A 16,320-nucleotide genomic window follows, 5' to 3' on the forward strand; every position below is an offset into this window, starting at 1 on the left:
CGCGAGACGGCGACGATAGGGAAAGGCGACATGGCGACGCGCATCCGCACGGCGGTGACTGGTAGCACTAGGCGGCGGGCGCACGCACGACGGAGGCTAAGCGGCGGCGATGGCGGAAGGTGGTCAAGGTGATTGAGGAGGCGTGGCCCGTGGGCGACGGTGAGGATGACGATGCCGACGAGGGCGGCGACGCGCGATTGGAGAGGAAGAGGAGAGGCGGCGCGAGGAAGGCGTCTGGCGACACAACGTCACGCTATGTGCTGGCAATGCCAAGCGGCGACCAAGCGGCGCGACGGCACGGCATAGCCGATCGGCGGCGAGTGGCTACGCGGGCGGCGCAGCGGGGTGACACCGGCCCGAGAGCGCGGCGGCGACGGCAAGGAGAGGAAAAGGAGGAGGAAGGGGAGGGGAAATTGGCTCACCGGCATGACGACGACGGTGACGAGACGGCTGGCGAGATGGCTGGCAGCGGTGGTGAGATGGCACAAGTGTGCGGCGGCGACGCCAGGTTCGGGCGGTGACGGCTAAGGAAGGAGGCGCAGCGAGGCGATCAACAACGTCCCGAGGCGGCGGCGGCGTCGGGAAGACGACGATGGTGTGCAGCGACGCAAGGGTGAAGTGAGGAAACCGGCGATGCGATGGTGCTGAGGGGAGGGGTTTAAATAGGAGGACGACATCGCCGGGTTTGGAAAGTGTGGGAAACAAGGAAAGCGAAGATTTAGGCTTGATTTGGGGCGTGATTGGTGGCAGGATTGGTGGCGGAATTTGCGGCGACGATTGCGCATGGAATTGACGACATTGATCGCGGGCGGTTGCGCGGCGTGGATATCGTAGCGGCGACGCGACGGTGACACGGGCGCGGGTGCGAACACAGCCTGGCAGGCGCAGCATGCCGAGGACGCGGGACGGCTGGGAACACGGCGCGGCGCAGGGAAGCGGCAGCGAGGGGCAAAGTCGTGTTTTTGGAAAGGAGGGGGAACATGGAAAGCGATGATTTGGGGGAGTGATTGGTAGGGGAGTGATCGTGCGCGGGATTTACGGTGGAATTTGAGGGGTTGACGGTGGGGATCGTGGGATGTGGGAACGTGGGATGCGCACTAACGATTCCGGGCGCGGGCAGGGAAGGCGGCGATCAGGGGCGCAATCGCGCGGCCGACAACGCGATGCGGGCAAACGGGTGGCGCGGCTGCGCAGGGAGGCGGTGTCTCGGGAAAACATGAACAGAACATGAACATGAATTCGCAAAACAGAACCAAAACGTGTACGAATCATAGATTCGCATGACGAATTAGAACCGTGACGGAACTGTGACGCAAACCTGTGCACCATTAGCATGCACCATTAGCAGAACAACGCTAGGATTTAACGACCCGTTAAATCGAAATTTAATGACTCGCTAAATTGAAAACTAAACGACTTTAATGTAAAATAAATCTACACGTATGAAATTAAACTCCGCACTGTAGATCGATCTCACGCTAGCTAATTAGATTAGATAAGCTAAGCAATTACAGGTAGATCAAAATTAAAATTATTCGCAAGCGAAATGCATGCGAATCTAAGATTCGGTGGAGAAAAACCAGCGGACGGTTGTTCCCTGTTCGGCACGACCGAACCATGACGACGAACGGCAGCGAGGGACGATCGGCCGGGACTTGTTTGCTGGATAGAGGTGGAGAGGTGGGGAGGAGTGCGTCCAAGAGGGAGGGAAGGAGGAGTGCGACACAGAAGAGGTGAGGGAAGATCGCACAACAGGAGGAAGAGATAAAAAGGAAGAAAAAGAAGAAAGGAGGAAAGAAAAGGAAAGAGAGGAAAAAGAGAGGGGAAAAACAAGAAAGGAAAAGGAAGGGAAGGGAAAAAGGAAACAGGAAGGAGGGAAAAAGAAAAGAAAAAGATTTTGCCTCCAATTTTACCGATTTTTATTTAGTTTATTTAAGCAAATTTTATTGACTGCAATTCAAATCTAAATCAGGTTAATAATTTAAAATGCTTTCCGGATATTTTAGAATATCCAAAAAGCTTCTAATTAATTAAATTAATTTACACTTGGTTTTCTCTTGAACTTTAATTAACAGATTATTTTTAATACATTATTTAATTAATTTTTGGTTAGGGTAAGACTCAGGTCATGACACTCGGGCCTGCATCTTCAACAAACTAGATTCAACAAATATGAACAAAATAGAAAATAGTATAAAATGGATGATCCTTATGCATTTCATTGGTACTGATTTTAGAGAACTGTTGGTCAAGTAATTTTCATTAGAGTAAAGTACATGACGGTCCTTAAACTTATGGCGTGGTACCACTTAGGTCCATAAACTTAGAAAATACACGTTTAGGTTCATGAACTTGTTTTAATGTACCATCCAGGTCCATGAACTTGTTTTATCAATTACCAAATCAAAGGTGTGAATTTTACAAGTTCACTACACAACTTTTAGCACATTAAATCCACTAGTTGTTTCTAACTTGGAATAGTGCAACTTAATTAAATTAAGAAACACAAAGAATATAATTTTATTAGAACTACAAAATTAGATTCATATTTTTCTGATGCAAGATGAATTACTTATTGAGTAGCAACTACAAGGAATTTAGATCCTCTGTAATATTGCATGTGTAGTACTGTTCACTGCCATGTGTGCCGTAGATTATGGGACCCACATGTCAATGAGCAGTACTGCATATGTAATACTGCAAAGGATCCCATTTAAATGACAATAAGTAGAGTCCAGCAATGGCTTGAATAGGGGCTTCACAGCATCAGGCTCCTCAAGGTGTTGACGGGCTATGCATGGATGTCTTATGTGTTAGTAGAGATCCAAGAAACGTGCCTGTACAAGCAATCGAGCTATAGGTATCCGTAGAAGATGTGGCAGCTATGTGACCAGAGGAAGAAGAACAACATTATTCTCGCGGTTTAGGTGACCTTTGTTCTATTCATCTAGACGGATAGTTTCTTGGGAGATGATGAAAAAGAAGTTGGCGAAGCAGCTCATCTTGGCTTCCACTCGAGGACCCCAAATGGAAACAGCCACAACGACTACCTTCCCAGCTATGGTGATAGGTCACAAGCAGCCAGGCCAACCATAGAAACTGTGATTGTCGTAGCGAGAAACCATCAAAAACCACAGAAAAACCACGATAATCACGCAATAATCATGCTTCGCTCGACAGCGGTTCTGGAGGCCTCCTCCATAACACAAACCCTGCAAACAGCAACTTGATGGTTCAACCTACATGGGAAGGGGTAAGCAAGCAAGGATGGGTTAATTGACTTCCGAATAATTAGGTATTTAACGACCATCAACATGATCAGAAACCATGAGGTAAAAATAGATGCATCAGGGTAGAATCGGTGATATTTTGTTCTAAGATTCCACTATCATAAAAGGAAGTGTTATACGTTCAATTGCTTTATGTCCACTATCCCAATCTTGGTTTTCTATCCTTAGGGTGAAAGTAAAGAGCCTTCCCCTTTGAAGTGCTATGGAGGAGGTATGGTAAGCTGGACGAAGACACAATGGTATAGCAAGATGGAGGAAGAGGCATCAATGCAGCGGATGGGTGGAGTGAACGTGAACTGCATCTTGGTGAGTACCTCTGCAACATTGTCCATGGCTCCAAATGTGCATGCCCTGTGCCATCTAGAGTTTACTACTTTAGTCTTCCATGGTACACCCACCTTTTGGGCTTATAGGGCATGAAGGGCCAAATTCAAGCTGATTGTTCAATATTTTTGGTTTATTGAGGCTATAAGCCGAATTGAACGATAAAATTCAGTCTTTCACCACCTAATACCGAATTTCTCAGCCCTAGCCCCGTCTTTCTAATTTGGTCGTTTTCTACCCACACCTACCAGCATATGCCATAAATCTCTCCAGACTAGGAACTCCATATTTTCCAGTACACAGATGATGTAATAGAAAAAAAATATATATATGAGAGGATTGAATTGTCGACATAGATATGAATTCTTTTGGGATTGGATCTTCCATATTATTCATTTCATAGAGAAAAAAATTGAGAGAATCCAGAATTTTCGATATGATTTGACGGTTACAATTAATGTGGGCCGTCGAGCAGCTACGACACATATGATTCATATATTAGCTGCTTAATTTGTTTATCTCTCAGTCTTAATTTTTTTACAGAAACGAGGAAAGAGGGTTGCTTTCAGCCAGCACACAATTGTACGAATCTGCATAATTGACAAATAGGTCATTGACTTGTGTGGGTACTCATCCATGGCAGCTGGACACTAGTGCATATAAAAACCTTTGGAAAGGCTAACCTTTCCTCAGTGTATTGTGTATGCGTAGAACTATACGCTGTCTTTTTATTTAAAAATCATGTACTGGGTTGTTGATTAGACTGTCAAGATAAAGAGCTATCAATTACATATGCTGCTTATGAAAGAAAGTAAAGATACACGAATGGAATCTCGTTGGTAAACGTACTATTGTCTCATAATATAAGAAATATAAGCATAAATAAAACTAACTATATTTGCAAGCTTTCACATTTTTGAACAGCTTCATATTCGTAGTACTAACTTATTAATATTATTGAATTATTAGTCATCAAAGAAAAAACTACACCCCCATATTTTTCGCTTTTGCTTTTGTTTATAGCCGAAATTCTGGGTTTTTTTACTGAAGCTTATTTTCTAGCCTTCGGTTTAAATTGCTAAGAATACGTATATACAAGTTTTATTTGTAAATTAATTTTGTTTATAAATATTATGTTTTTCTTTTCTATGCAAAAGCCAAACAATCACCCCTAGTAAAATACTAGCTACGAGTACACCGACGGGTGGTAATGGGCCAAGGCCCTTGAGTTCTTTCACAACACTATTTAATTCTTAAAATTTTTTAGCTCAAAACTCTATACAATTTTATTTTCAACCCGTTTTGCCCGGCCCTTAAATTTTATAGGCAAAACTGTTAGGTCGATTACAACCCCTAGATACACCAAAATATTTAATGTATAGGATGAATTGTTCAATTAAGACACGTACATCGGTATTTGCAATGTATATTCCTGTTAAGTTACGTACTGTTGTTTTTTAAATTGTATGATAAGTATGGAAAATTTGTAACATGTATGGTGTTTCATACTTTTGCATGCATATATCGGAAATTCAAGGTAAATTTGAATTTTCTTTACAGCTATATAGGTACGTAACATTGTTTACGAGACAATTTCAACTATATAATTTGTAATAATACTCTTATAAATTAGATATATAAAGGATATCTTATAAACACACAGTTTCAATTAACAGACTATATATAGCCTAATGGTATTATTACGGTTTACCAGATCGAACACGCGATTTCACTATAGTCACAAGAGGCCAAACTTGAAAAGTTTTGACCACACTTCCTGAGCAATCACATATTATAAATTAAATGGAGTCATGCATCATCAGTATAATATATATACACTGTGAGAAGTCTCTATGTACTGTACTGTAACGTAGCAATCATTGGAGAACAGGCACATGTTTTCTCTAGCTCTCCCTAATATATCAAATTAATCAACGTACGTCTCCCGGCCACAAAACGATCGGCTGTACTAATAATGCTAATACAGTACATGCACTAACACTGCATTATACAGATAAACTTATAACTATATTACACGACGATCCCATGGCCATGTTAGGTGTGCATTGTGCTCTCTTTGACAGTTGTCGTAGCTGGACCTCTGCACTACAGCTCTATGCTCGTGTTCTTTTTTAGCTTAATGACAAAAGAATATCTGATTTTTGTTATAGTTATTTAATAATATTAATAATAGAATTAACTATTAAAAAATTAAAAATATGTTTAGAAATATATGATGATGATCATTTGTATAATTTTTTTAAAAAAATACGTACCCGTTTAACAAACCGAAAAGCGCATGAGAAAAAGTCGAAAAAGTCTAAAAAAAATACCGAAAAAACACAACATATACATCACACACAATTAGTGGATATATATGATGGTCGTGTCCATGGATCTCAGAGGTCACGCAGTCGATTAGAGAAAATATTGTGCATGGACGGCTGCTGTCTCGTCGCAGGGATAAACAAATGGGCATGTGACTTTCAAGGAAAGATTCGAAATGAAGAGCTCAGAGAATAATACTCACGGGGTCAATGTACGTACTAGACATGCATACGTAACACAATTATTGCTACTAGTAGTATATATGTATTTCCTTCTGTCTATTTTTCTTCGAGTGAATACCCCTTATCTATTTGGCACTAAAGAAATTGGGCACATAATCTAAGCTCTGCTATCTACATCAGACAAAAAAAGCAGGTAACTTAATATTTGTGGTTTCCTTTGCATATATACCACCAAAAATAAATAGTATAGAACTGCAGAGTTTAGTTCATGTTCTGGATTATACCAATGCAGATTCTCACAGTATGAATAAGAATATAGACTTTTTGAGAAACAAGAGATTATGGTACAAGTTGCAACGGCTAGAAACTCCTCCAAACAGATCCTAATGCACGAGTGCCATCAAAACACTAGTTATAAGAGGTGTGCAATGACTTCCACACAGAACATCAGAAAGACATAGAAGTAATAACATATATTTGCTATAGGGTGAAACAGGCACAATTACTGAGAGGTCGTACTATACATAATATTAGTAGAGTTTTAGATTTTATCTTAATTTTATCCTAATTTCTATGCATCACTGAGAAGTCATGTATAAAAGCACAATTACTAGGAGGCCGTACTATACATACTATATGAAAGTACGGGACTAAAGCGGACACAAACCAGCATGATTGAATTTCAACCAACAAATTAAAACCACAAAACCACAAGTAACATATTATAACAAGCATTATATTTGGTGTGAGTTCATAATTTGACGTGTCATGTACTTTCATTTTGCAAGCATACCAAAAACAAAGGCCCTGTTTAGTTTCCAAAATTATTTTTCAAAAACATCACATCAAATATTTGGACACCTAAATAAAGCATTAAACATAAATGAATCAAAAAACTAATTGCACAGTTATGAAAGAAATCTTGAGATGAATCTTTTGAGCCTAATTAACCCATCCTTCGCCATAAGTGCTACAGTAACCAACATATGCTAATGACGGATAATTAGGCTTAAAAGATTCGTCTCGCAGTTTCTAGGCTAGCCTTAAAATTCGTTTTTTCATTCGTGTCAAAAACCCCTTCCAACATCCAGTTAAACATTGGCGTGACACTTTTATCAAAAATTTTCTCAATCTAAGTACCACTATAAGACAAAAGACCACTATAGAATACAAGAGGAGATTACCTTGAAAACCTGGAGGACAACCCCCTACCTCGAATAACACAACCCTACTTATCTGGCTTTAGCAGCCATAGGCAGTACTAACATGTATCTATATGATCGATCTGTTGACATGACAAGACCATCCTGACGAAGTATATTATATACATGTTTCAGTAGCCACCCTAGCTACCTAGCCCAGGAAGAGAGGAACGGTGTACTGTACATGTTGGAGCTAAAGAACGGGTCAAGCTTGACACAACTCACTCACGCCAATCCATGCTTTGGCACATGCACTCAGCTGAGCACTGAGATTGGGTTGCTGCAGCAAGGCTGCATCGATCAATCGACCAGCAACTTAGACCCTGTTCGGATACCGGCGATTTTGCGAGTCACCGGCACATCGAATAATATTTGATACTAATTAGAAGTATTAAAAATAGACTATTAATAAAACTCATATTATACTCTGGATTATTTTACGAGACGAATCTATTGAGTTTAATTAGTCCATAATTAGCGAATGTGATGCTACATTAAACATTTGCTAATCGTGAATTAATTAGGCTTAACAAATTTGTCTAATCAAATAGCCTTTATTTATGCAATTAGTTTTATTATCAGTCTATATTTAATACTTTTAATAAACAGCAACTTAGCTAGCTAGCACCTGCTCTAGTGGCTGACGTCTCATATATGCTTCGCTACTATATATCTTATCTTTTTGATTTTATTTATGGTTATATGTTAAAATATAAATTTTAAATTTAGAGTTGATTTTACGGTTTTCATTAAGTTTATTTTTCGGTCTTTACTTTTAGATAGATAAAAATACGTATTTAAAAGTTTTATTCACTGGTTATTTTTTATTTGCATATGCCGTTAGGTTTTTTTTCTAAAAAACCCAAACAATCACACCGGCCCTTAGCTCTTAGCTCTGCTCGTCTTTCCTCATATATGGCCAGCTCCAATCTGTAGTACAAGATGCATGTTATTTACACGCGACAAATACACGAACCTGGTGAACTATCGCTTTCAATCCTGCACTGTACCTTCATGTTGTTGAGCTACAACTTTTGTCAATTTTGGTCATAGCGTGAGCAGGGTTCAATATTTGAGAAATCAATTGAAATACAAACTTCTCGGCAGCTAGATTATGGATGCAGAAACTAAAAAAGGAGGTTAATATTTTGAATGAATTTTTTTAAACTCAAAAAATTAACAAATTTACGTCGAACGGAACACTAGTATACCAGTCTATACCCCTCCGCAAAAGATTGAAAATTTCGGACCGAAATATTGAACCTGGCGGGTGAGAGCTACAAATTAAGGGATTAACCCATTTGGGTAATGATTTGAAATTGCTTGGTTATACATGTATTCAGCCATCCATAGAAGAAAAATAAACATACAAGAGGGGCAGGGATTTCAAAGGTTGACACCTACCCTGCCCAATAATAGAATAGCCAGGTCTTATTGTTGATGAAAGGACCCCGGCCGGCTAGCTAGACATTCAGAGTAAAATTAACTTTCTTTTCAGGTAAGTTAATTGGCAATTTGTTATGGGACAACTCATTCAATGTGCAACAGTACATGAGGGTCCACACATAATTGAATGGTTTTATTCTTAATTATCATGGACATTTTTTTAATTAATTGCTACGCATAACTTGATTTTGCAGGTAATGAAATGACTAGGACAATTAGCGCTATCAACATCCGTAAAGATAACCGCCCCTAGTTTCGTTGGATGAAAGTAAAACAATAGCTAGCTTTAATTAAAACATAATTTGGAAATATCTGGTAATTGGAAAGTATTTATATTTTCGAACCTTGCATAGTGTAAATAGAGGGAAAAAAGGCAAAAGAATTCGGGTTAATTAATTTGGACAACTCCAAACTCTGAAGAATAGAGGAAAAGCACACAAAGTTGTTGGTAAATATATTTCTATCCAATTGATCCTCGTTTTCTTAGAATTATGTCATTAATATATATGGAATGATAGATAACCACATAATTGCAATCAATTAAAAGTTTGAAATAGAAATCAATCATTCGCCTACTTGTGTCTCCTCGAAACAAAAACCAGCATCTTCCATCAGAAAGGCTTCGCCATTTTTTCAGTTGTACTTGGTGATTTATACTTGTCTCATCGGAACAAAAATGGGCATCTTCCATCAGAAAAGGCTTAGCCTTTTTTCCAATGTACTTAGCGATTTACTTTATCCGTGACGCTCTACTACTACCTGCAAACATGCACGCAAAGATTCCATGTGCAAGTGTACTTAGTCTATAGGGAACAGTGATCATGACTGGGGTAGTAACGCTATCAAGTCTTCTATGAAAAGATTTTTCTGAAAAAAAAGTCACTATTATGAAAAGTTTTCTCTGAACAAACTTTTCTTCTCTCTGCTTAGATTTGAAGGGGCCAACCAGCAGGCTGGAGGTGATTGAGGCCAAACAAACACAAGCCTAGCTACACACTTTGACTTGTTAAGAACATCTTCAGTAGTCCCCTCTCTCTCTCTCCATCCATCTCTATCACTGGTCTTATATATTTTTTCTGTGCAGTTTGTTGCCTTGTACTGCTGCTGTCTTCTTCTCTCCTCTCTAGCTAGTAGCTAGCTTCTCTCTCTCTGCCTGGCTTTCTGTGTCCCAATATATCTCCTGAAAGGCAGTGTTCCTCTGTCTCTCTCTATGTCCTCTAGCTAGCACAGAGGCGATCGAGGCTGCCCCGGCAGCTAGCTACAAATTTAACAAAAGGGTTAGGAGCAGTGGGATTTGGTAGCTAGGGTTGGTGCCTTGTTGCCTTGTAGCTAGCAGCAGCTTGGAGTTGAGGCCAAAAAATTGCCAATTCTGCTTGAATTGGACTCCATGGGGAGGGCTCCATGCTGTGACAAGAACAACGTCAAGAAGGGGCCTTGGTCGCCTGAGGAGGATGCCAAGCTCAAGGAGTTCATAGAGAAGCATGGCACCGGCGGCAATTGGATTGCTCTCCCTCAGAAAGCAGGTTAATTTGTGTGTTAACTTAGTTTCAGAGAGATCTAGCTAGCTTTGTTCTGTGTTCTTTGAGGATTTTAATTATTATTTCTCATCTGCAGAGCCCCATGTTTAAATACTTGGGCATCTTAATTTGCAGAAACCCTTTTTCTTCCAATCCGGAACTAGTTGATTTGTTTGTTTATCTGTTTTGAGAACTGAGTTCTTTTTTTGATATAACCTACCTCTAGATCTCTCTCTCTCTCTCTCTCTCGTCGATATGAAGTTAATGTTTACGATTTTTTTTGGGTTAATTAACTATAGTTTTCTCTTCCCAAATGGTTTTGCATAATTTTTTTCTTCCTGGTTATTTTGTTAAGACGATAATTCGCTCTTTCGTTTAGAACCAATGGTCGTACGTTCCTTTGTTAATTAGCTGTGTGTAATAGATCTCTGACAAACACAAACAATGTTTTTGTCAGGCTTGCCGGCCGGCTGCCGCATGCAATTATAGGTCTTGATGTGACTAGCTGCTTCTTACAAAAACGCAATGCAGTTCAAGATCCTAGAAGTCTAGACTTTTAGTTAAATCTACCTTTGGAACTTTTCATACCCTTTAATTGTATGTAGTATGTAATATTTTGCTATTTACAAGTTACTTATTATCTACTTCCTTAGCGATTAATATCTGCATGAGCTATATGATTCTGAATTTCTGATGATGTTCTAATCACCTTTCTTTATTGTACAATACTAGGATTGAGGAGATGTGGAAAGAGCTGTAGGCTTAGATGGCTAAACTACCTGAGGCCCAATATTAAGCATGGGGAGTTCACAGAGAACGAAGACAGGGTCATCTGCAGCATGTTCGCCAGTATTGGAAGCAGGTATACATATGACAATACATATATACCGTTTTCTGATCTAAGATGTATATACTTTACTTTCCTTTCATTTCTAGCTACTTCCATCCCAAACATGCATGCATGACCAGTTTCTTCTCCCCTAGAAGGATCCCAAGAATTTATAGAAGCACAAATTTTTACTAGTTCAATCAGATCTAATGTTAAGTGCTTTTTCAGATCACAGAAATTTTACAGGATTTTTAGAAGAAACAGTTCAATTCCTCTATTTTCCTTTCAAAATCCTTCGAACTAAAGAGTCCCTAGTATCCATGAAGTTTGGGATTTATATCTTCTAATACAATTTCAGTACATTTGAGAAACTTTGGCGTGTAGTAGCTAGGTAGAAACCTACCCCCAAAAGTCGTGTCTTGTAGAACAGTACACACATGACATATGAGATAACCTAACAAACATGGAAAATATGGAAACAAGCAAAATCACACATTTCTCTGCATGCGTATGTATGATTGTACGTATGCCATCCATTTTAGGTGGTCAATAATCGCGTCGCAGCTCCCCGGCCGGACGGACAACGACATCAAGAACTACTGGAACACCAAGCTGAAGAAGAAGCTCATCGGCGCCGGCGCCGCGCCGCCGCGCGTCCAGCGGCACCAGAACCACCACCACCGGCCTCTCAGCATGCTCCCACACACCACGCCGTCGTCCTTCTACTCGGCCGGTGGCTTCTCCTCCGCCGCCGGCGGCGCCGGCTTCCATCAGGACCCGGCCATGCCGACGCTAACCCTGCCGACCACCGCCCAGGAGTACCTGGTGAGCTCTCCTCCTGGCCTTCCCATGGCGAGCGCCACCGCGCTGCTGCACCACCTGCACGGTGCAGCGGCAACAGCGCATCACCACCAGCTGCAGGTGAAGGAGGAGAGCAGCAACATGATCGTGTTCGGCTCCGACCAGCAGAGCTGCAGCTCTTCCGACGGGATGCCACACGGCGGCCACCATGGCCGGGAGCTGATGATCTTCGATGGCTACAGCTATGGCGGCTACGGCAGCTGCATCGACCAAGTGGTCGACAACAAGCTGTTCCAGCAGCAGGACCATCAAGCAGCACAGCCGCCGCTTGAGTACAACTTCGACGAGATCAAGCAGCTGCTCATGAACACGACGACGAATGCTGCTCAGGATCATGGCGGCAGCATTGAAGGGATGATCGCGTCACAGGGGAAGGTAACCATGATGTAAATTAAACTGATTACTAAAGAAGACGATCGAGGCAGGGCGGCAAGATTAAGGATGGATTAATCAAACCAAGGTGTGTGTGTTTTTTTACTGTTCTTTGATTGGATTCTACCGTACGTACGTGATGCATGGCAAGTTCAATTGTGTGGTAAAAAAAAACAAGAAAAAAGAAGAAGAAATGTAAGTGTCCCGTGTCACGGTGGCATGCACGTGCCAGTGCAGCTAGCGTTACGTTTGTGTTACAGCATGCAGTGTGATGTATGTCACTGTGACATGGGATCGATATATTGATCGATATGATAGAGACTCTCTCTCTCTCTCTCTCACTATTGTACTTTCTCTCTCTTCTATTTTTTTTTTGTTCATCAGAGGTATAGTGTGTACTCTCTCAGCTACTGTGGAAACTTGATTACTGTGTGCTTGACTCTGGACACAGGAGGGCCAGCAGATTCAGTACTACTCCCTACTGTGTTGTGGACACATTTCCTTCTTCCTGCAGTGCATGCTTTGATGCAATGTGTGTGTACATGTCTCACTCTCATTATCTCTCTCTTCTCTCTTCCTTGAACTCTGGGCATAGGTTTGTTGCTGGTGAGTGCACAGAACAGCTACAGCAAGAGAGAGTAGTGCATGCATGTGAAGCCGTGCAAGTTGTGTGCAATAAAAATGAGGCGTTTGCATCAGCGCATGCATGGAAGCGAGCATGATTGGCGTCGAGAGGGGCACATGGGCGAGCGATGGTGGCGAAGAAACGAGTCTAGCTTTGCTCGATCTGCAGCAAGCCTGTCGTCGTCCTTGCCGCGGGAAACGTGTCTTGTCGCCAGGAAGAACACAGTTCTTCAGTCTTCTTCTTTAGTTTCTATATTTTTTTAAAAAAAATTTAGTGCTCGTAGCAGCTGGCAGATCAGGGCAGAGGTTGGCATGAAATGGAAGCGAGATCGATGAAAGATTCGACGGGAGATGAGTTGAGAAAGATTCCCGGTTCGTTGCTGCTAGTTTAGTGCCTCCATGGACAGACATTGTCCAGCAGTTAGAGGGATATCCGCCTCCTTGTCGTCCTTCTCTGTGTAAACTATGCTTGCACAATATTTTTTTTTTATAATGTATGTACAAGTTGAACGCTCACATGATCGACCGATGCGATAAAAACAATTTTAGAGCGGGAATTTCGCGTTTCTACCGTCCAAATTAAAATAGTTTGAATTATTTTACGTTCAGAAAGTAACACGAAATTAAATAAAAATTTGAATTATTTTTAAGTTCAGAATAAAAATAGTTTCAAAACTGTCTGTATCTCAAACATGCCATAAATGTAGCAAATCTTAATTCTCTCATACAATAAAACGCAAAAGGCGTCTCGGCAAAGAGAAGGCACGTACCCTAAATGCAGTTGACAATTAAGTCTTTCTCTCGCACAACAATTAAATGGATTATACAAGATAGACTAGCTATTGAAGACACCCCATTAATTTGATGCAACGGGACATAATTAATACGGTCTAATGCATTAATAACAAACTAAATATAAAATTACAAGCACATGAGAGACATGGAATTAAAACGGAAAGTCCTAAACAGGATAAAAAGAAAATATGTGAGCAAAAGCGATGATCAACATGGGGAGAGAGTTAAGCCCAGTCTGGAGACAATGAGTATATGTTATGGTACAAATTAAATTAGTGACAACTTGTCAAAAAAGAAATTGTGCCAACAAATTCAAAATATCGTTCATTACATTGTCTTTACTCCACAATTGTCTCCTAAAGTACCATCCTCAGTGTCGTTATTAAATTGTAGCAATCATGCATGGATCAAACGTACTCTTGTGAATTATCAAATCCTCACATCTTAAATATTCCACAGATGATTCGAGTTAGGCACCATTTCTTTTAAACGGTATCTATGTTAACTTATAATTTTATTCCACCTTTTGAATAGTAAAAATATTCTCAAATATTTATTTGTTCAGTACTAATAGTATATCAGTTGAGTATTATTTCCGTTCTAAAATATAAGGTAATGATTAATATATGTGATGTGTCTCATGGATGTAGATAACATTTGACGATTCATAGTTGAGTATTATATATATATATATATATATATATATATATATATATATATATATATATATAAGTTAATGATTAATATATGTGTTGTGTCTCATGTATATATATGTAAATAACATTTTCATATGAAAATATTTTCATATTAAGTTATTTTTTTAGTTGTTAATAACATATTGTTAGTAGGCAAAAAAAAAATTTTGTACAGCATGAAAAGAAAGTACTACAACTTTTAGTCTCAAAGGGATGGAGCAACATCTAATAATTCAGAAAACAGTGGTAGTACTACAATATAGTAGTAATTCGTTTAATTTACAGGAAATGTCCCGGTTTCAACCGATACAAAATTTCGAGCTAACTGAGATCTCTTTGTCCGGTACGGGCTGACACACGACTGTCAATTCATACATTTTTTTAAGTGCAGGCCAGCACACTGTCAATTCATAAATTTTTATATAGCTGTTCTCTCTTGTCGTTCATCGTCTTACGGATTAGCAGTCGCAAATTGGTCAACTTGCACATCGATCATATACAATTAATATTGTATCTTATCCATCAGAAACAACCTCCAAATTGGTGACGCAGCGAATTGAAGTTTGGTGAAAATTAAAACTAATAATTACAGTTATCGGTGTTTCTTGGGCACGGGTGGCCAGCGACGCCTTTAGCTGGATAAACGTGGCCTAGCAATTGCCGATTAGTAATTGTGTGTAGAGAAGAGAAGCTGAGAGAACAGCCCATTGATCTCAAAAACCAAATTTGTCAAAACTCTGTGACCCATCGATGTGTACGTGCTGATGTTGAAATGATTTGGTACGTACCATATATTACTATACAACACGGGACAAGATGCTACTAATGCATGTTTAATAATGAGAATTAATGACAGATGAACGAAAAGCTGGGGCACTAGTATTTGATAAGTTGATCTGTTAAAAGTAAATTACAGTACCCACGTTTTCTTGTAGGACGTACATATTTATTGCTAATTAGAACAGACGTGCTGCTTATTAAACGTCATGTACCACTATTGATTGATGATATTCTTACAAGCGTTAAATAAACTCAATAGGAAATAATAATCCCCTAAGGAAATATTTTCCTTAATTAATTAAACCCTGAGATTGCTAGATCTAGCCAGGAATAAGCAGCAAGGGAAGGTTGGCCTGGGAGCATTGATTGGGGATTTTAGGATAACCTTTACCATTGTTCTTGTTTTCCTGTAGTGTGATCAGTACTCCTAACAAGAAACTGTCTAACTAGTGGGATTTCATAAAACTTTTGATGATTGTTGTGATATTAATTAAGACATTATTATAATTATTTTTGTGTGAGCTTGTTGTGAGATCATCAGAAAATATATATTTACACCGATCGACGGAAACGACCATGGAACATTAATATGGCAAGAGATGATATAAAATATGTCCTTTCCGATTAAACTTTTTTGGATACTAAGGTATACATTTTACCTCTGCATTAAGGGCATGTTTACTTCGTAAAAACATCACATCAAATCTTTAGACACATGAATAAAGCATTAAATATACATGAACACTAAAACTAGTTACACAGTTATATGGAAAATTGTGAGACGAATCTTTTGAGGCTAATTAGGACGTGATTAGCCATAAGTGCTACAGTAACCAACATGTGCTAATGACGGATTAATTAGACTTAAAAGACTCGTTTTGCGGTTCCAGGCGAAATCTGAAATTTGTTTTGTAATTAGACTACGTTTAATAATTCAAATGTGTGTCCAAAAACTTAGAGTGATGTTTTTGTAAAATTTTTTGGCAAACTAAATAAGGCCTAAGTAACTAGGGTTGCACTGCGTACAACTATAATTTTTTATTTGACGACGTTGACTCTTCCATATATGTTTGAC

The 16,320-nt window shown here is 39.7% G+C and overlaps 1 protein-coding gene across 1 annotated transcript; it reads left to right on the forward strand.

Moving 5' to 3' along the window:
- The first annotated feature begins 9,960 nt into the window (after positions 1-9,960).
- On the forward strand, positions 9,961-12,369 carry LOC121054156 (myb-related protein Zm38-like). The gene is made up of 3 exons (XM_040523032.1): positions 9,961-10,295; positions 11,022-11,151; positions 11,661-12,369. Exons 1-3 carry the CDS (start codon positions 10,160-10,162, stop codon positions 12,367-12,369), a joined length of 975 nt encoding a protein of 324 aa, XP_040378966.1. The 5' UTR covers positions 9,961-10,159.
- Positions 12,370-16,320: the final 3,951 nt, after the last annotated feature.

Source organism: Oryza brachyantha, chromosome 4 (genome assembly GCF_000231095.2).
Source record: "Oryza brachyantha chromosome 4, ObraRS2, whole genome shotgun sequence".
Lineage (NCBI taxonomy): Eukaryota > Viridiplantae > Streptophyta > Magnoliopsida > Poales > Poaceae > Oryza > Oryza brachyantha.

What these genes read in the sequence shown, in the direction of transcription:
- LOC121054156 (XM_040523032.1), top strand. Translation starts at nt 10,160, where the DNA reads ATGGGGAGGGCTCCATGCTGTGACAAGAACAACGTCAAGAAGGGGCCT. An exon ending in TGCTCTCCCTCAGAAAGCAG is followed by an intron (nt 10,296 to 11,021) that starts GTTAATTTGTGT and finishes GTACAATACTAG; the next exon opens with GATTGAGGAGATGTGGAAAG. An exon ending in TTCGCCAGTATTGGAAGCAG is followed by an intron (nt 11,152 to 11,660) that starts GTATACATATGA and finishes CATCCATTTTAG; the next exon opens with GTGGTCAATAATCGCGTCGC.